Here is a 20591-nt window from a genome sequence, read left to right on the forward strand (position 1 = left end):
AAAATGTTTTCACGATCCGCTTCCCGCTGTGGTCGGAAAAGTAATGAACCACTTTTCGGCATCGGGACTTTGGCCTGGATTAGAGGTGTTTAAGGCGCATGTGCAAAGATCCTTTTTGCTCCTCCCATTTTTTAGGGATGAAATTATTATTAATTAACACTTGTCTTAAATAACAAAAAAGAGAACTTAACAAACATACAAAATTATACGCAAATCAGTAAAAACGTTTGTGAGTTAATAAATGCCACATGACCATTATAATATAATGAAAAACTATGTTAGAGTGTTTAGGTGTATTTTTTTTTTCTATACCCACTTATCATTTTGCAGAAATCAATCGACTAAAATCAAGGGGAAAGTTTCGTAAATATTAAAGCATGACTAATTAACTACCAGGTTGAGCATAGGAAGCGATTCTTGTATCAACGAATTTAAATCATTGTGTAACTTTAATTCGGTTTCTGCTCTGTTTCATTGTTGGAAGATGAATCATTTAGATTGATAGTTAATAATATATTTTTCCAAAACAATATCAACATGAAACTGCGGCTCGGAGGAAATAACAACATATTTTTTGAATATCCTTACCAATAACTGCTTTTTCAAATTGGTCCGCAAAACCCATGCAGCAATGCATTCATTCAGCACATTCAGCAACGTCAATCGCTGATTGTGAGCTCTGTGATATTTGTAAACAAACCGGCATTGCCCCCTTCCTTTCTTCTTTGTTAGTCCTATGCACTGAAAAATTGAAAAAATAACTACGCATAGCACCACGAAAAGGAAAGGTTATATGAAGGTCTACATTTTATGATATTAAAACGAGCAGTCTGACAGATCGCCCAGTTTCTCGCCAACCCGCTGCTAGTCAATACGTTTTGTGGAAAAGTTGATCAGAGAAGTGTTACAAAAATGATTGACCTGAAAAAAGATGTTTCCGACAAAAAATACGACCAGGTTTTGGACGCTTTGAATGCATTGAACATAAGGTAACTAATGGAGCAGTTCGTTGTATGTTCAATGAATGTGTAACTACTTTCCGGATTCCATTTCTAGCACTGCGACTGACGAAGATTTTCGCCAAGAAGCATCCCATCTGTTCGAAATATTTTACGCCTGCTATAATTCCTCCGATGAATCCGCCAATCGGGTTGCCATCAAATGTTTGAACATTCTGAAACGGTCCTGCGCCCGGGGAGAATCTTTTCAGAACATTATCATTGCCAAGGAGGGCCTGTTGGATCGTGTGCGGGATATTTTGGTGAACGAGGAGGGGCCACTACTCGACAACATTCGCACAAATTGCCTTCAGCTGCTCGCGAATCTTAGTGTACAGAATAAGCCCAATCAGGAACGAATCATCAATCATCTCAAATCTTTTCTGCTGGAAAACATTGCATCGAATGGAGAGTACACCAACGCTTCGGCCATGATTTTGTACAACGCGTTCATCTACAAATCAACGACACTAAGTTTGGAAGGGATTTTTGAGACAATCCTAGACAACGTTGAGGTGAACCATGCGGCGCAGAAGGAGCTTCCCGAATTCGTTTGCATATTCTTGGAGTATCTGATCAGCGAGAGTAACGAGGTTGTGGAGGTAATGGAAAAGCTAGAGTTTAACAAGAAGCTGCTGTTGTACCGCTACCTTATCGAGTACGTTCGCCAAGAGGACCGACGAATTCATCCACTTCATCCGGACGTTTTCAAGCATCTGCTTGCGGAGTTCAAGAAGAAATCTGACATGGTACTAAAGACAGAAAATGTCCAACTTAATGCTCAAGACACGGAAGAGGTGTTCACATTGCTGATTTTTATCTCCGACACGACATGCGTCGAACCGTACGCATCATTCCTGCGTCATGATGGAGGGCTGTTTTTGAATCTTGGATGTAAGAAGAAAACGATCGTGTTAGGGTGGCCCTGTTGGAAGATGGCTCATTTTCCATTCTTTCCATTTCAGGCCTTCTGCGACAGATGCAAATGCTGGGGAAAGCTGAAACCAAAAACATGTTCACCCCGGTGCAGAAGATTGAAGAGATTTTGCGAATTAAGAAAGGTGATAGCGATCTGGACATCGAGGGACAGATTTCCTATTCCTTGCGATCGGCTGTAGTGAAAGCGCTGGCAAATCTGGCGTACAAATCGAAAAAGAATCAGAAGATGGCCCGCGAAATGGATATCATTGCCGCCATTCTCGAATGCACCAATTTGGACGCCCGGAATCCACGTAATGCAGCAACATTGCTTTGAATCATTAAATTCATTGGCTCATTCAAATTTTTACGCGATTTTTTCCAACAGTTATCAAAGAATGGAGTATACTCGCCATACACAACCTTTGCGACGATAATTTGGAGAACCAGCAGTTTATCGCGGGCCTGAAGAAACAGGGGGACGCGGAAAATTCCTTGATTACGGAGTACAAAGCCGGAACCATTCGAATCAGCGATGGAAAGTCAAGCAGAGGACCAAATTAATTGTTTAATTTATTTTTATTTTTATCTGCGCGTACATGACTAGGATCCTTGGAACAGCTTTGTAGGGAACTGGTCGAGAAATAGTTGCGCATTTGGTTTGCTGATAGGCTTTGGTTTGTTCCTGAGGAACAGAAAAATATTTATGCAAACATGAGTCAATCAAATAAACGTAATCAATGACGAGGTTGTCAGATACTTACAATACTTCTGGAATGGTTGAAAGCGTAACATTAACTACATCTGTGGATATTTCTGTTGGTCGAATAGAACCGAAGAAGTCTGTGATTGGAACCTTATACGGATCCTTGGGGTATAAGTCTTTCCTCACTCCAACTGTGGAAATGCATGCTCGCTTTGGGCAAACGGAAAGCTGAAAAAAACATGGTTGACATAGATTATTATGGAAGGAGGCCAGGATGGTCACGTTTAACTTACAAAGTCTCCCATTGTTTTCTTACTGTTCCATTCCACTCGCTCTAGAAACTCCAGTGCATTGTACGTATAGCGATCGATAATATAGACCCCGATGGCCGGATCAATATGATGCGAAAGTGAATCCTCGCCGACTAAACTACTGGCAACAGCGAGTATGTTGGGTGAATAAAACTTCTCGTACATCGACGCCGCTTGGCACGTGTCAATCATGAAAAACAGTTCATTGTACCGCTGCTTTTGCCACATCTGTTCAATAGCATCCGCAAGCTCTTGGTTGGTGATTTCTTCCGAATCCTGGAACTTGAGAAAACCATCACCACCGTGTCCGGTCAGGTAGATCAGTACGTTGCTGCCCGAATCCGATAAAAGTCGCTTCGATCGGGCAGTGCCATTCTCATTTCTTCCCGTTAGTAACCGCACAAAATTCTCTACAGTCACTTCGTAGCCTCGGTAATCGACTTCTACGTCCGATCCGTACACATTGATGTGTTGTTTGGCATTGTTGAAAACTGTAGCGGGACGAGGATTTCTGGCATTACATGCCATATCATCGGCCACCATCAGCAGTATCTGGCTGTCCGGTATGCCCAGTCGCTTCACAGAGCGGTAGACTGATAAAACGTTAGCTATATGGCGATAGTTGAACCAGAATCGAGAGGTATCCACCAGCACGGCCCAATTGTTTGTGTGCGAACTGCTCGTGACGAACTTTGCTGGAAGCTGAAAAAGTACATTATGCACGTTACTTTTTTCACTAAACCTTTTCGTTGGCTTTACTGTACCTCAATCTCGTTGGCCGTAACGAAAAGTATCCAACAAAACAAAGAAAATACACGAGAAAACCACATTTTGTTGCTGTCCGTGGAACCCGGTTTTGCAATTCCAATTTCAATGTTTACCTTTTTGACATTATCTTCCATATCATAACACTACAGGGTGATTCAAGTTCGTTATTCACACCCTGTAGTGTCATTTTTAAATTCCTATAACAACTAAAAACCGGTATTTTATAGCAAGCTCTGAGAGAAGCTTTTTAAAATATATCGACTTAGGCACAATAAAATAATACGAATAGCAGCATACAACCTTATCATAAATATATTTATCATGTTTGTGCAAATAGCTGCTATAAATATTTTTTCCGATTGTATCTTATTGTTATACACGTGCCATTTAAGTTGTTATTCGGAAATTAGAATCTTATGACGATTATTTACAATTTGTGGAATTAATAAATCCGACCTAACACTTAAACTTAACCCTTATTAACTAACCCCAATACCACTCTTCCTTATGGAAGCAGGAAGCGTAAACCAAAAATCGTCACGCTTCTTCTGACGTACTTTGAGTGTTGGTTGTGCTTAAACTACTAGTTTCGGGTCCGTCGGGAGACTGAATTGGCCGGAATCGCTTCAAAGCTATCTTCTCGAGACCATGGATCGGTGATTCGAACAGAAGACAAAGCACGAGCGCCAGCAGGAAAGTTAATGTCATGTGCGAGATGGATTCGGCGGTCTGGAGGAGAAAGAAGGCAACCGCATAAGACAAAACGTATTAGAAAACGACACACTTTCGTTTAATTTTTTAGGGCTAAGAACACTTACCAGAGATGACACACTGGCATACAGTGGCGTTCGGCGCGTGGCAGACAGGTACAGCTCGACGAGCCCGTTCATCAGATAGGCACAATAGGTGAGCCGGCTGAGGGGCACAAATGCACGCCAGGATAGGAAGCGCTTCAGGATATCACCATGTCCGGTTACACAGGCCAGGATAAGCCATCCGTTCGACAAGCTCCAGCCAAAGCGGTGCAGTGCGGCGTACACTGCATTGTAGAGATAGTTCTCGGTACCGAGCCCGTTGTAGAAGGCGGTCAGAGAAAACATCGCTAAACAGCCACAGACGGTAGAGATGGTCCAGCAGATGCCCAGCATTTTTCTTCCTATGCGAATGCTGTGTCGTGAAGAGTGCAAAGTTAATTAACGGCCATTGGGCGTTTTCTCTGAAATTACCTTTCCATCTGCATCCAGTGAACGAGATATCCGGCCAGGAGGCCAAACAGGTAAGCGGTTGCTCGGAGGTGAGTTTTCCCGTACACGTTGACAAAATAGTCGTTCGATTGAAGGTCACTAATTTCACTAAAATTCAAAAAGAGGACAAGAGGCACATTTGTGATAACATCAGATCTGATCAAGAAATTGGGTTCTCAAGCAAACATACTCGGTAAAGATCATGAGCGTCGGATCGAGTTGCCGGTAGTACGTGACGAAGAATGGCACAAGGATGGATACACCGGTCAGGCTACCGAGCAGCAATAGAGCCACACGATGTCCGTAGCGCCACATCGGGTACAGGATGAGTGGGGCAAGGACAAAGAGTTGGGTATCGGTTGCCAGATACCACGACTGGAACATGCACACCTCCTCCGTGCCGACGTAGTTGTTGATGTAGAGCAGATTGCGCCACCAGCTGACCTGGCAACGGTGCTGCTCGAGCTGCATTCGCTCGTTCCAGAGCGGTCCATCGCCTAACCGGGGAAGCCAGGTGGCATAGAGAGCGATAATGGCCAGGTACGCGGGGGTAAGTCGAATGTAACGGAACACATACAGCAGCAGGACGTTGATGCGTCCCTTACGCTTGTCCAACTCGAGCAGCAGTAACCGGGCGAACAGGAACCCGCTCAGCAAGAGGAACGTGTCCACGAGCAGCGGTGAGTTGAGCAGGAACGCGTTCTGGAGCATTTGGTTCTGCTCGCGGAAGAAACTCGGGTTAAGTAACGCCCCACCTGCCATAAAGACCAACGCGTGTCCTCCGAGGATAAATATCATGGCGATAGCTTTGATGCCATTGATGCAACCGAGTCCGTGTTCATCCTTTGAGTCTTGGGCCAGTTTGCGGAGGTTCTCGAGCACGGAAAAAGCCCGTCGCACGCTTGCTCCCGTCGACTCCTTCTCCATCTCTCGGGTTTCGTGGGCCGAGCACCCGAAATTGTAGAATGTACTGAAGACCACCATCAGCACAAACAGTAGCAACACACATGCGGTCACGATTTGAGCGGCATCGTAGGGTTGTCTATGGCTCGAAACCTCCTGCTGCTGGCAAGCACCTGATGGAATGACTAACTCGCTGTACCCAGTGGTCTCCTTCAGCAGCCTACCGACGTCATCCGCCGGGCAGGTGGCAGGTAAACACAGACCCCATCGCACCTGAACCGCACTGTGGTTTGTCGTGGAGCGGTCACGGGTGGCAAGTTCACGCACGCGAAATCCAGGAAGCGCCACACGCACAAGACAAAACTGTGTACGGAGAGATGCGCCCGACATTCGGGCCAAACACTCATCGTAACTCCCGAAATGGTACATCGAGCCGTGCTCAACCGCGTCCGGGAACTTGACCGAGGCATCGAACACTTGAAAGAAGAAAAAAATATGATAAATACCATTGAGATGTTCTCATTCTCTTCAAGTTGTTTTCTCAGCATTTTTGTTTCATGAACTGATTACAACCGACCATCGACAACTAACAATTACAAGATCTGGATTAGGCTAACCGCCCCCCTAGTTCTGGGCGTTCGGTCAAGAGCAACCGGTCACGATACGATCACTTCAGTGCCACCCGCTCTCTGTCGCATATTCGTTACGCAAAAATAATATATACACGTGTGGCCAAGCGGTGGAGATTGTTGGTTATGCTTGGCGTACTAGGCTGGGGTGTAGGTCACCGAGACTGATATCACTAAACCTCGGCATGATACTCTTTTTTATGAAGCCCTATCGGTCATAAGTGTTTAATCGGAATGGAACCTCCCAATTATAGCAGCCACTCAGCATAATGACTTTGCTTTGAGAAGCTTTAAGTGTCTATCTGGCTTCGGTTTGATCGATGTTGAATGTCTCAAGGATGTGTGCGCTGCTGCGCACAAAAACGGAACCCAAAATAAAGAGATTTGCATTTCTGAACTGAATCTCGATCATCGATGAACGAATTTCGTGGAAATGGGGAGACACACTTCACAAGGAAGTGTCTATTTTTATTACAAGCTGTTAAGAAACCCTTCGAATTATAAATATAAACCCATCGCCTGACGTCATTGCGGTCCGGACGAGACCTTGCTTATTTGTTTCCTGTGGTTTTCAACTTCGAGAAAAGAAAAGAAAGAAGTTGAGCTCGTGAAGCGATAATCATGACTAATTATAAATCATGAAGATAGCTAATCCGTATGGCTTATGAGCCTTATTAATTCTCGCGGTGCGAGTCAGGCCTGGGCCGCAATATGTGATACTGTACGATTGAATTGCACCTCGGTAATTACGTAAAGCGCCAACGGGCAGCCCGCGGGAGGACTCCGAACAGGTGGGAGTACGAGTTTAGAACAGGTTCGTCGCTTGGGCCTAAGCCCCCCGCCGTCGGTCGGGTGCACTTTCGCTCTTGACCATGGCGATGATTGAAAATTGGCCCATGCCATTCATTCCTCGTGCACTTATGTGCATTCGATCGGCATTTGAGCAAGATACATTTTCCGCACTGACGACGAAAACGACGGTCAACGCGCATATGCGTCGCTTGGGTTATCGGGCCTAGCGCGTGAAGGCCAACCATTCGAGCGCCGATTACCAACCGTATGGTGACGATCCGAGCTTTGGAATCCGGGCGAACCGGCGATGATCGCGCGGCGAACTCCGTTTTCCGGTCGGTTATTAGTGGAGATTTGTTTTTCTGTTTGTTGATCCTTCAACTATTAATCACCCGTTTCTGCCGCCAGCCTAGGAGAGTACCGGGCCACCGTGGGACCTATCAGTGCGTACGACCCCCGCACCGGTTTCTCTTCCCCGCACGTTACGTGGCTTGCTGCTTGGTTGCATTATTCGTTTCGCTTCTTCACCGGCGCACCCCGGGCGAGGCTGACCGCTTGATCACACAAATTGAGCCCGAATGTTTTGAAAACAAATTATGCGCTACGAACATCAAACAATACGGTCTGGCGGTGGGCAGTAATGCGCTCGAGTGCGTCAAACAGAGTGAAAAGGGTTTCGGATGGCGTGATGTCACATTTATTCTTCATGATGAGTGAATCCATCGAAAGAATCTCCTGTTGACAGTGCGGCACTGGGGTGTACGAGTTTCGAGTGGCTCTGAAGTGAACGATTTCTAATCACGCATGACATTTTCGAGAGATCACGGAGGTTACTCACTTGCCATCGCCCACGTGTCGCGATTGTACACCGCTTGGATGGTGCGGTTCATATCCTGCCGGCAGCTTCCATCTTGTAGCACGTTCAATGACGCGTCTATCCGTTCGAGGATCGCATGTTCTGCTGTGGCCAATTGTCCCCAACTACCATCGGGATAGCCGAACAGTTGCAGCAGTACGATCAACCAGACGAACCCACCAACTGGACGACACTTTCTCCGCGGAATTACTAAATCAAAAGTATCAAACATGCCGACCGATGGTTTGATTCCTTTGAGTAGAATCTGATACTTTTCCGTGTTTTCTTGGAAATAAAGTTAGCAGTATCGACGATACGAGTCGACATTCGTCACGATCACTTGTTGGCCAAACCTTAGCCACTGGTTGGTACACACGGGTATGTTAGAGACTCGCGGAGATATCCGACACGTTCGGCGGCTCGAATTGAACTGAACTGGCGCGCAACGGTAGGTCGTATGGCTGGGCGAGTGCTCGATCGAGGGATCCTCGAGGTGGGCTTGTCACTGTTACTGCTGCTGTTGCCTTCGCCAATGCTGGTGGTAGTAGTGTTTGATCAGCCGTTTGTTCGTGCCTATAAGCATCACAAAAAACGTCCAATGTTCATAGAACTTTGGAAAAGCTAACAGACGCGGTTTGGCTTGCGAATGATGATGTTTGTGTTTATTATTCCGCATCGAAATTAGTATTCTCCACTCGTTGCATCGTTTCTAGACCTGTCTGGACAAGATGTCCAACCTTCATGGTGGGACAATGTGCATCTAGGAAACTATCTGAGAGGGAAATAGAAAAAAAAAAACAAGGAAGCTGAGGATGAGGTTTTAAATCACTACACTGCATTTGCTAAAGCGAGGTTAATTTCCTACGCAACTAGTTGTGATGGTTTAAATTGATCCTGCGATTTGGGTACTACGTTATGATTGGAGATATCCTTTGCTTTTAAATAATATTTAAGTAAAATATAGTTTAAATTAAAAATATATAGTTTAAATATTTTTTTGAGGAAATGTTTAAACATATCAAAAACTCGATACCAAACTTATAGGTTTAGTTTAACCAATCCAGCAATAAATAGTGGTGGTCTAGTCCGGTTCTGCCTGTTTGGCCTTGAAAACCTCAAATCTTCGGGTTCGTTAATCAGAGGAATCGAGAGAAGTTAACAAAAAAAGGAATGAACATAATAATGCTCACTATGGCCGATATCGAGATGCCACTTGGCGAATTTGTGTTTTGTCCCAAACAACCTCTTCATTTCCTTAAATCACAGTTCCAAAGCATAATCAACTATCAAAATTTCAAAATTTTTATGCAGAATTATGAATGGAAAGAAAGATTAACGTGTTGCATAAGTGACAAAGCAAGTCGCTGACGATGAAGGCGGTTTGCCATTTTGGGGGGCGACAGACATGCAAGACTATTTTGCATCCTTTATCAAACGGTGAGTTCAGGTTCGCCGGTTACGAAACTGTGTGGTCTTCTTTCCGTTTGTCGATGGCACAGAGAAAGATTAAAGCATCAACAGGTTAGGGAGAGCGATGGGAAAAGCGAAAGCAATCGAACGCGTCTACTGGATAGCGCTTGAACAAGACGGACGCACCCATTGTAGAATCGTGAATGGGTGTTATGAGGTTCGATTGTCGAAGGCATTTATTCCATTTTTCTGATTCTTATCAAACATAATGTGTAACTCATAATTGTCCCGATTTCGGCTATTTGTGTTACATTAAGGTAAGATTGCACACCTGAGTAGACGAACCACCAGGAATTAGCAGTTATTAGCATCTCCCAAACGTGCCGTTCATTGCACTTCTCAGGGAAAAATATTCTACATTTGCACCGAATCGTTGTTAGAAGTGAAATCCTACATATCACACCTTGCTTCAAGAGATTTACACGTGGTTTATTCGTTACCAGGTTCTTCAAACCTCTTACTACGTCATGCTTTGTGCAAACAGTCAGCCGCGGTTGAGAGCAGTTAGTGTCGGTAGGTTTGTGGCGAAAAACCGTGTATTCTACACGTCGTGCAGTTTATCTCTTTCCGCATCGTGATGACACTCGTAGAGTGCTGTGAATACGGAATACCGAATTAGCGAGCTTCGCTCACGGAAACATATGTCAAACCAAAGCCTACGACGCTAGAGGAAGAAACGTTGCGGGGAAACCGAATGATATTGCCACCCACAGGTTTTACTTTATACGGTTTATGTTTTGTTTTGGCATTTTTTCTTCATCTGTAATTTATTCGGGAATGTGTTCTGTCACCACAGTCGTTCTCGGTGCGGAATAGTTATTATTCATGCCAGGAAGCAATATTAATCGTCGATGATCAAGCCTCGTTAGCGATACAGCTTTGGGAAAAAGGTATCCAGTTGACAACAGCAACAACTGGATGGAGGACAAGTTTATCCATGGCAAAGAAAAACAGCGTCTCTTCAAACAGACCGAATGCATCTTCCGGTGCACTTAGTGACTTCGAATGTGATGCACTTTATCTCCCACGGGAAGAAACGGATGGCAAGGAGGGAAAGGTTTCGATATGCTAAATGGATAATTAATGTGCTAAATGAGCCACAGCGTTTCATTAGACGCCGCTGGTACCTTACGGAAAGCTTTGATTGACGGTTTTTCACGCCACGCTGGCTAAGGCATCCACTGCCCCATGCGGCCCAAAGTCAACACCAAAGTGTTGGCACGGGAAGTAGGAAGTGAAGTGCCTGGCGATGATAGGACGTTTTTCGCAAACGGATGACGATGACGTGCGAAGTGCCGTGGCTGTTTTTTTTTTCATTGCACGCAACCGGCATCATTCACACGCTGTTCCCGTGCTCCGTGAAGAAAACGAAATCAAAACAAACAACGTCTGCGGACGCTCGAGGGTTGTGAGCGAGGCGTGATCGTTAGGAAAAAATAAACACCCCCTACCGTCGTACAACTCCCACCCACGGAGTCAAGGCACAATGCACGACGTATTGTGGCACGCGACGGAACTGCCGATGACCCTTCGATTGTGGTTTATGGATATGTGGTACCCATGCTTTGTGCGTGTTAGTTTTGTCACCATAACGTACACTGCACCGTAACGGGACTGTTATGCTCCATCTTATGCTCATGAAGGTACCGCTCGGCTTCGACCTTGAGATGCACAACCTGATTAGAAGGCAGCGGCTGAAAATAACCGCATTTTATGTTTCATTTTCGCGGGCAACCACGAACGACGTTTAAAAGCTTCTCCAAGTTCTACGAGGAGAGCTTTAGAAAGCTTTCACAGAAAGCTCAGCGCGTGCACGAGGGCCTTTCTCAAGAAAGTTGAAAGACTTTCGTTGAGTCTGCAAGTAAGTGCTATGCTATTACTAGGATAAGATGTTTTTCCTGAGAATGTGTGGAAAAATATAGCACGATTTTCCTTCATTTATTTCCTCTCGAAGATTACTTTCGCACAACAAGTATCTAGACAAACGCTTCAAACATTTGACCTCATTCAACCATGCAGCGGAGTGCAACCATCCAGAATGAATCGTAATTACCATTATCCTGCAAATGCGTCAATGTTCAATTGCCTTCAATTGCTAGGTGCTCCCTGAAACCCAGTGGGAAATAAAAAGGGGAATATATGATATAATCATCATGCGTTTTGTGGGAGTTTTCGTTCAATCAAGGCTTATTTAACAAACATCCTGTGAAGTATGTCAAACAAACATCATCAGAAGTATGTCAAAAGTCAACGTCACTGCCTCATTCAAGGTTCAATTGCAGTTTAAAGATCATACCATTAGCTTAGTGGAACAAACAATTCTACAAGAAATCAACGAGATTTTTCGGGAGAGTAAGGACCAATTTCCAATCGAATAATTTCTTAGAAAACCTTGTTTGTGCAAATACACTTGATTGGACATTCGAGAATTAATCTCTTTGTAAAGCTTTCGCTTTAAAATCAGAGTTTCATCTACATTCTTTTTATGAGAAGTACCCTTCAGAGAAAAAAAAAAACAACCAGATTGCCGTTTGCACAAATTTTCCACGTAATCTTTTGTTTGCAAATGACAGCCGGTACGGGAAGGAGTTTTTCGCCGTTGTCGTCGTCGTCTATCAAAGGAATTTCCTACTGCCATTGGTCCCTCCTTTTTGCCTTCCACGATTTACGGTCAATCCTTGTGTGGCTCTGTTGCTCGAAAGTATGTAGCTGCGAAGTCTCGGATACGCTCGCGCGAGTGTGCCGTTAAGAAGGAGAACCCTCCCCTGATGGGAAGTTGATTATCAAAATCCGCTCCCATGATGGGACGCTGGATAACGGATTGCCGTGCTTCGGAATCAGTTTGAGATAATGTGGTTTTTTTAACTCCAACTGCTACACACACATACACACCGCCCCCTGCGTGTCGGCGCCCACGGAACACTGTGGGCGGTAACGCATAAATTGTGTCTGCAGTTTTCCGAATTGCATCCTGCCGAGGACCGTCGCTTCCTTTTTTTTCAATTTCCCGCCCGCTTTTCCTGGCCAGCGCATTATCGTTCGCCCTTCCAGCGGCGCTCGGTTGTGTGCCCTTTATGTAAACCTGCCCCGAAGGTGGGTAGTAGCAGCAGTATCCGTCCTCGGAAAAGGAAAGCAATTAGGCTTCCAGCAGCCAGACGCAGCGACGGCGTGCGGTTCTGCTGGTTGGCTGGTTTTCTCAACCTCTCGAGACCGACCCGGGGGGGTTTGGGAGTCGTTGGGAGATGGATGAAACAGGGGCAAAGAGCCGCAGGACGAGGGGGGTGAAAGTTTAGCGAGCGACGTCCGGGACACACCGGAAAGCCATACAAAGAAAGTCATTTTCACTAGAGCTCAAGGGGTAGCTCCACCACCAGGTTAACTACTTAAGGAGTGTATAACGTTCGCTTCGGAACCTCACCTTCCTTTTAACCTCTCTCTTTCTCTCTCACCTTCGCCCTCATAGGTGACACATAGGGCGGAAATATGTTACCCCACGGAAGGGACGGCATGGGGTGGCTGAGTTTAACTTCGCGATTTACAACGCCCATGTCCGGATGGGAGTTCCTCCCGCCTGCAACACACATCCGCTAGGGCGATGGAGAAACGCCAGAGTTCATAAGCATTCGGCAAAAGCTTCCATAAGACAAACCCCCCTGCCTACCCCACACACACACACACTCACACATGTCTCAATGTTTGGTTCTTGTTTATCTTAATTAAATTTGTGTTTAAGTTTGGCTTCCAACGCTCCGTGGATAAGCTTCGTGCCATACCATTTTCTCCGAAGGTGACGGTCTCGCGTAGGGCGCCCAAGGAGCAGATTGTGTAATCGAAGCTTAAACGTGTCCCGCTGCCGAAATGTGCTGACCGTGGCCGATCCGGAGGGTTGTGGCGGCATGCTGTTGGCATTTCGAGCAGTGCATTGAACCGGCACACAGGGTTGGATCGGCCGTTTCGGAACGATCACGTGCCATATGTGGATTGTTGTTTGGACAGAAGCGTGCGGAAAAGGCATCGTCAAGCCTAGGAAATGAAGCGCGCGCCGGAGGGGAAAAAATTGCTGAGCAATAACAGCCCGAGAAAGCGATGGCGCTAGGAAAAAGCTTTTTTATTATTTAACACATTCCATCCAGTGCGGATTCGCCTAGCGAGCCGTGTTCACTGCGACACCTCGCGAGAAGCTGACCGGAACATCTGCCGGAAATCATGGACTGACTTCCTTCGCACGTTGAACCGGGAGGATGCCCAATGGTGCTGAAAATCGTTCGGATGGTCAATGATAATGGTGTATTTTGCCCACTCCCACCGCCCCCTGCCGTGGTTGAGACAAGTGTCAATAGCTGTCTGTTCCGAGCGTCCCGTGCTCGGTCGGGAGAGAAAAAAAACGGAAACGAAATAAGAACAGTCATCTTCATCATCTCCGTTTGTAGTAGCGGTCCTGGTTTTGGGTGGCTTTTTTGCTCGCTTTGCCCGGACCATTTTCTGACCACCTAATGGCGTTCGATGCTGTCTCCTTTTGGGCGGAAAATCGTCACAAAGTGCTTGTTTTTCATGCTGTCCGATAAGGAGGAGAGAGAAAAAAACGGTGCAACTGTCCACTTTGCCGCTTCGTTATCACCTGCAAACGTTTGATGTGTACATAAATCAAACAAACTGCCAGCGCACGTCAAACTTTCTTTTAATATTGCCTCCCTTTCCACCTTTTAAAACTCACAAAACTCCTGCTCAAATCCAACCAATCAATCAATCAACAGTCAATCAAGCCGCAATTTCTGTGGAATCATTTAAGCTATTTATATTCTTCCAGCGTTACCTTTCCAGGGTCCGCAACGGAACAACAGCGTTTTTTAAATGTTTCGGGATGTTTTTCTCGTCCCGGTTGTCCCGCTGCAAATTACGTTATGGGAAAATTTATTCAAGCTGCTCCGTACGCTCGCAAAAATTTTAATACAAACAGTTCCGGAAAGAACAAAAAACAAAACGTAAATAACCGTCCCGGAAAGCAAAAACAAGGAAGCGAAACTCTCACACATTCTGTTTAATGTTTTTCTTCCGCATGTCCTTCCGGTTTCGAGCCCGGAAGACGGGACGGAGGGTATTTTCTCCGCTCGCTACATTAAGGACACATTCCTTTGCGCTTCTATTGGATAACTTTAGAAACATGTTGATGGTTTCGAGGCCAAATGTCAGCCGGGAGGAAAATACGCTCTGAAAAACAAGGCGGGTTCTCGTGAATCTCGTGACTTTTTTCTTTCTTGTTTTCAACTTCGTGCGAATTTGTTAAAGAGAAAAGCATTAACACCGGAATGGAGAAGTTTGGGACGGTGATTCGGGCACATCCTTGATGCGCCGTAACGAGTCGCATACGACGGATGAGACGCGCTGTCGCCGGTTGAGCTGATCCTCTTCCCGTTCCCTTGGTGGTGTTTTTTTTTTCGGTATATTTTTATTTCGTTTTAAGCACCAACGAGGTAGGCCTCCAATAACCTTCAGCACATCGTAAAATGGGCGATAAACGGCACCGCCGACAATGGTCTGCGGCGCACACCTTACAATAATATCTTTTCCAGCCGCAAAGAAATATGTGAGTGTGTGTGTGTGTGACCCATCCGGTGTACTTTTACACTGGCTTCAAAGTTGTTTGCATCATCGATCCCATGCCAGCTTTATGCTTCGAGCTACGATTTTTCGCCCCCCGATTTCTGCTGCCCCTCGAAGGCCAGCGTAGGCCAGTGGGAAACACATTTTAGTGCACCGTCAGCCCACCGCTCGCCCGCTGGCTTTTCCCGTGCTTATCTGGCTCGTTGATTTTCGCTTATCTCACCACCCGGTATCACCCTCCCCGGCCTTTGCGGAGCTTACTTTTTATTACTTACTTTACGGATCCCATTAGCTGCGTGAGTGTTGCTGCGTCTGCCTGGGAGGGGGGACAGCTGGGTGCGATGCGGGGAGAGACCGTTTTTAGACTATGATTTTAAATAGACTCGTCACGTCCGTAACAAACCGCGGATGGTGAGGATAATCTGTTTACTGCAGTTTGATAACATCGATCGACATCCCGAATTTGTCTAGTTTCGTACAATGTCGTCAATTAGATGCTATTCCCGAGAGGGGGAAAATTAGTAGGGAAAGGAAGGAATAATATGCAACTCTGAAAGTTTATTTAATTTTCATATTTTTTGGCAGCACAGTCAAGAAATGGTACAGCATTTTATAGCATAACGCCATTTTTTTTTTAATTTTCAACAAACCATTAATCATTATCCCTATAGTGGAGTGCTCGAGATTTGATAACTTATGGGATTTATGAATCCTAAATAGAGTTGAGAATTTTTTTAACAAAATGTGTATCCAATACTAAATGAAACATCAACGGCTCCGACTTCAACCTACTTGCATATAGTAACAGCATTTGTTTCATTTAATTCTCTTTGTTAAATTGTGTTGTAGTATTGTACAATTCACATAAGAACCATGCAACACATCAACTCACATAATCCTTAACGTCATATGTTTTATAAATACAATACTGTGCTAAAAGTATGCCATTGCATTTTTCTCCACCAAGGCAGCTTGCCTCCCTCTTGCCTCACTGATTTAAAGTCATTCAAATCTTGTCCTTCACAAAACTTTCCAGTTCCAGAAACTTTCGTTTTGAACAAAGGATTTCATTCAACTGTCGTCGGCGTCTGGTGTGAGGATTGTCAACTACTCAAAAGTAGTACTTCGCCCGTTTCGGGCGGCTGATGATTTTGGACACAAAACCCCCCCGCGTTTGCCCAAACGGATCCAATCCGACCGATGTCCGTATGGCTTCGTTTCGATTTGCGTCCCGGAGAGGTTTGGCTTTCTTTTCAATTTTTATCCACATTCATACGCCATCCCATCCCCAAATGGGTCCGTTACCCCGGGCCCCCACCCCCCAACCACACGCGTGCAAAACAATTCAATTGCCCAACGGCAGCAGAAAGCAACAGGAACCGAGAGGGTAAATTGTGAAAATATGCTAAGCCGATAGTGGATCGTAACATGGGGAAAGCCATTCCATAAAGCAGGAAAAAGGGATGATCAGAGCATGGGAGGGTAAGCAGCGGGGGGAGGGTTTTGTGGCCGGCCGCAGATACTTTGTTGTCCCACTGCGTTGCGGCTCCTGCTGCCATATTTCATACGAGAACGCCTTCCCCTTCGCATGGTCCGCGCGTGTTGCCCTATTTTAAAAGCTCTAGCCCTATGAGACTTGAATTTAAATTGGGTATCTTTTAGTTTCACTTCAGTGGCAAACCGTTGGGGATCCGGTTCGTGGGGGGGTCGGGAGGTAGAAGACTTGTGGTCACCGAACAAGTGGATCACTAAACAGGATATCGTCGTTGTCGTCGTTCTCGTCCACGTCGTCGTCGTCGTCGTCGTCGTCATCATCATCCGACTCGTTTGGGGCTCGAGCAGCCTTTCTGACCGCATCCGGGCTGGCCTGGGAGTTGAGGATGCGCCGCGGTGCGGCCACAAAACACCTTTTCGAGGAGGGTTTGTAAACGAAACGAATGTCTGCAAACAGGCGATACGACTGCACAAGCGCCACGACTCCCGGCGCTGGCCTACGCTGGCAGGGTGACTGCGACCGGCAGTCCCAATCGATAGGACACAGTAGCGACCGAATTGAGTGATACACTGCCACCGTGCAGCCCCGGGGCGTTAAATGAAGCCCCCGAGAACGGCATATCGCGTATGTGTGGGGGTATGTGTTTGTATGCCAGCTTCCCGGGTCGCCATCGTCAAACCAATCGACGTACGTGGCCCGAGAGCCCGTTGGGATTATATTGGGTAAACAACTGGGTTTACCGGAGGCTGGAAGGGTGCGGGACAACCAGGAACCACTCTGACAAATCGACGATCGAAAAGAGGAACTACAGCCGGTTTCAATTACTTTTTTTTCCTCAAGTGTATGTGTGTGTGTGTTAGGATGTGGTGTGCTTATGTGTGCTTTTGAGCTTTTGCAGGCGCATTCGTACGCCACGGTGTTTATGCAATTTGTGAAACCAATTAGATTTTTATTTCCTCTATTTCCACGGGCGGCAAATGAGGTTTATTTTGGACAAGGCGTGCTGCCAACGGGACTTTCGGCCGTATTGTTACATTTCCACATTGTCAAGCTCTAATCTATTTAATCGATAGCATTGCTGTCTAGCTGTGTGATGTTTTAATTATTCATTAACTTTCGGTGTCTAGTCGTTTCGCTAGCAAACTCCCAAGGTTAATTGATATTTCTTTTAGTTTTGATCCGAACAATCAGCTCATCTATTCATTACGCACTGTGTATTTATGTTAACCCGACAACTACTGCAGTTATAAAATATCAATTGAGCCTCTGCAATACATCAATTAGTACAACTAGAATTATTCATGCCGATGCCTGTATCTGATAATCAAACTGTTTAAATTAAATTAATAAACACATGTTTAGAAGATGAAAGAAAAACACAATTTTAAACACGATTCAAATGTATTGATTTTGAATTACTACAGACCCACTATGTTTCTAATGTTTGAATGAATAAAAACTGATTGCATGTGCATGATGTTGTTTTCCATTTACTATCAACCATTTACTATCTTGAAAGATAGGTTTTGAGATAAGACTCACAGCAAGTTGTTTTTTAGTAAATGACCAAAAACAAGTAATGATGCACCCAAGCAGAGAGCAAAAGGTGCTGAAAACTGATATTGTCACTAATATTTTTGAAGGATAAAAAGATCCTAATGCCATTAAGGTCTCACTGCCCAACCTTTTAACATCGTTACACTTATTATGTTTGAACTTGTGATACTTTGACAGTTACATAACAACGTACATCGTTCGACTCAATCCGGATGAAACAAGCATCTCGTTGAGTTATTACCGAAACGGTGCGCTAAGCATGCCGTCGAAGGAAGAGAAAAAACACAAGCCCATTAGGATAGAATTACCGGCTGAAAAGTCGCAGGATCGTTAGGTGCAGAAATTCGATCACGCCATTCGACGCCAAGCTACTTTTGCTCGCAAAAGCGCACCGTTCGTTGTACTTTCGTCTTGTGCCAAACTTTCGCTCACTTGCAAGATAAAACGTACGACCTGCCCTGCCCTCCGATAACCAGCGGCCGACGTTCGCCCCGTCGGGAAAACGGCACCAGCGCGCTGGGGAACTTGATGCTGGCCTTCGCTGTTTCAAATCCCACTCAAGTTCGGTGCCTTTTCGACCATCCGGTGGCCGGGCCGAAGGTAGTAATTTTCTTCGCTCCATTTTCGTCCCTTCGACCGACCTCGCACGGCGCCCATTTCATGCTTCCGTTGATCGCGCTCCAGGCTCCGGTATGCCCCCCCTCCGATCGCGTGTTTCCCCGGGAGAAGTGTTTGTTTGCTTTTATCGGCAATTTAATTCAATGCTCGCCGGCCTCTTCGACGCTCCGTGCCGGTCGTCGTGTCCGACATTCGACTTTCGAACCCACTGTTTTTACCCTCATCAACATCAAACCCAAGCAGGCCCAGTCCCCGTCACTCCCTACCCCCGCTACCCGGCCACCCCAGAGCCTTCATTTTCCCACATTTACTTCTCGTTACGCTTATTTACTCCAACTTCCTTGATTGCGCGAACTTTGAAGCGATCGTTGGTTGTAGGATGTTTTGCTTTAGTTTCCATTTCACGATGTTTTCCATTTTTCGTTTGTTTTTTTTTTATTTTGATGTTTTACCCTCAACCGAAAGCATGCCACGATCCTGGGGTTCAAGGATTAGCGCGGGCCCATCGTTTTTCTCGGTTTTCCCTTCTCATGGCCTTCTTTTTTTTTCTTTTTGGTTTTCGCCCCACACAATCTCCTTCATCTCGCGAATGATGGTAATTGTACAAGCCAATCGGCGAGAACCGTAATTCACACTCAGTGGCGATAATCGTCGCAAGGCCATTACTCAGATTCCGGAAGCGGGGAGCTTCAAAGGACGACCAGTCCAGGGGTGGTGAGGGGTTGCCAAAAAAAAGAAGGAACAATGTCTTCCAAAATGACTCCTAACCGTGGGTGCGATGCCCTGCGCGTTTCCCACGTCCTCGTTCTAATCCGGATTAGCGGCGACCGGATGCTGTCTGTCGTTGGGTCGTTGCCGATCCATTTGGCTGGCTGGCTGGCTGGAAATGCTCGCCAGCAACAGTTTGATGATGCATTTTCTCGACGGTTTTCTTTGCCTGCCGACAGAGTGAATTATGGTGACCGCCAGTCACAGCCTCGTGGCTTACATAAATTAACTCCCCGTTTTGGGTGTCCTGCCCTCGGGCACAGCATACTTACGCTTGCTACACCTTGGCGGGTGGCTCCGGGCATCGGAGGACATTCCTTGTCACACCCACACCCACACACACACACACGCGTGCACAGAGATACACCCTCCCTGGTTCGCACATCTTTTAACACATTGCCCAAAAATGGCGCATTTATTTGGCTTTCCCAACGCGTTACGCCAACGCCTCCGCCGTTCCGTCGTTCCATCGTCGTTCCGGGAAAAGTTGCTCGAAAGTTTTCACAATACACTTTTTCATTTAATCATGTAGGCGCCCACACCGCCCTCTCCCACCGTGCCGGTCTCGCATCGCTGGCCAGTGCAGCATTAGTATGCGCCACGCAGGAAACGAAAGAAACGAAGTCGCCCAACGCACGACGCCGTCTCGACCTCGATCCTCGTAAGCCACCTCGTAAGGGGAAACGTGTGGCGACGAACGACGTATGGAGGCAAAAGGAATCAATGAGCAGGCGAAATGGCAAGAAAGGTGGAAAAGTATGTTAAAGTAATTTATGGCAGTTTCTTCCATTAGCCTCCCGCTGTCTCGGCTTCCGGTGCCTTCGTTTCCTTACTCAATCATTCATGACAACAGGATGAAACGGGCGGGGTGGCGGCTAGAGGAACCGGACCGATCGGGTGCTGCTGGGTTTCGCTTTAATGCATTTCCTTTTCTGTAATACCATGTGCCGCCCTGCC

General features: G+C 46.1%; 4 protein-coding genes across 4 annotated transcripts in view; 1 reads left to right on the plus strand and 3 right to left on the minus strand.

The window, feature by feature from the left end:
• Positions 1 to 749: 749 nt before the first annotated feature.
• Positions 750 to 2751, plus strand: LOC131271358 (ataxin-10). Its single transcript, XM_058272761.1, has 4 exons — positions 750 to 989; positions 1057 to 1892; positions 1964 to 2230; positions 2305 to 2751. Exons 1-4 carry the CDS (start codon positions 913 to 915, stop codon positions 2478 to 2480), a joined length of 1356 nt encoding a protein of 451 aa, XP_058128744.1. The 5' UTR covers positions 750 to 912; the 3' UTR covers positions 2481 to 2751.
• LOC131271359 (putative GPI-anchor transamidase) lies at positions 2483 to 3802 on the minus strand. The gene is made up of 4 exons (XM_058272762.1): positions 3698 to 3802; positions 2916 to 3635; positions 2681 to 2850; positions 2483 to 2601 (listed from the first exon to the last, which is right to left on the minus strand). Exons 1-4 carry the CDS (start codon positions 3761 to 3763, stop codon positions 2520 to 2522), a joined length of 1038 nt encoding a protein of 345 aa, XP_058128745.1. The 5' UTR covers positions 3764 to 3802; the 3' UTR covers positions 2483 to 2519.
• Positions 3803 to 4046: 244 nt separating this feature from the next.
• LOC131260507 (nose resistant to fluoxetine protein 6-like) lies at positions 4047 to 8357 on the minus strand. Its single transcript, XM_058262249.1, has 5 exons — positions 8108 to 8357; positions 5136 to 6324; positions 4928 to 5053; positions 4520 to 4868; positions 4047 to 4430 (listed from the first exon to the last, which is right to left on the minus strand). The coding sequence occupies exons 1-5, from the start codon at positions 8355 to 8357 to the stop codon at positions 4239 to 4241; spliced, it is 2106 nt and encodes a 701-aa protein (XP_058118232.1). The 3' UTR covers positions 4047 to 4238.
• A 276-nt stretch (positions 8358 to 8633) lies between these two features.
• LOC131260508 (uncharacterized) overlaps positions 8634 to 20591 on the minus strand; it is a 46108-nt gene continuing 34150 nt past the window's right edge. The window contains exon 6 of the mRNA XM_058262250.1: positions 8634 to 8698. Coding sequence (XP_058118233.1) covers positions 8634 to 8698 — 65 coding nt within the window. The remainder of the gene's footprint in view (positions 8699 to 20591) is intronic.

The sequence above is a fragment of the Anopheles coustani genome, chromosome 3, assembly GCF_943734705.1.
Source record: "Anopheles coustani chromosome 3, idAnoCousDA_361_x.2, whole genome shotgun sequence".
Taxonomy (NCBI): domain Eukaryota; kingdom Metazoa; phylum Arthropoda; class Insecta; order Diptera; family Culicidae; genus Anopheles; species Anopheles coustani.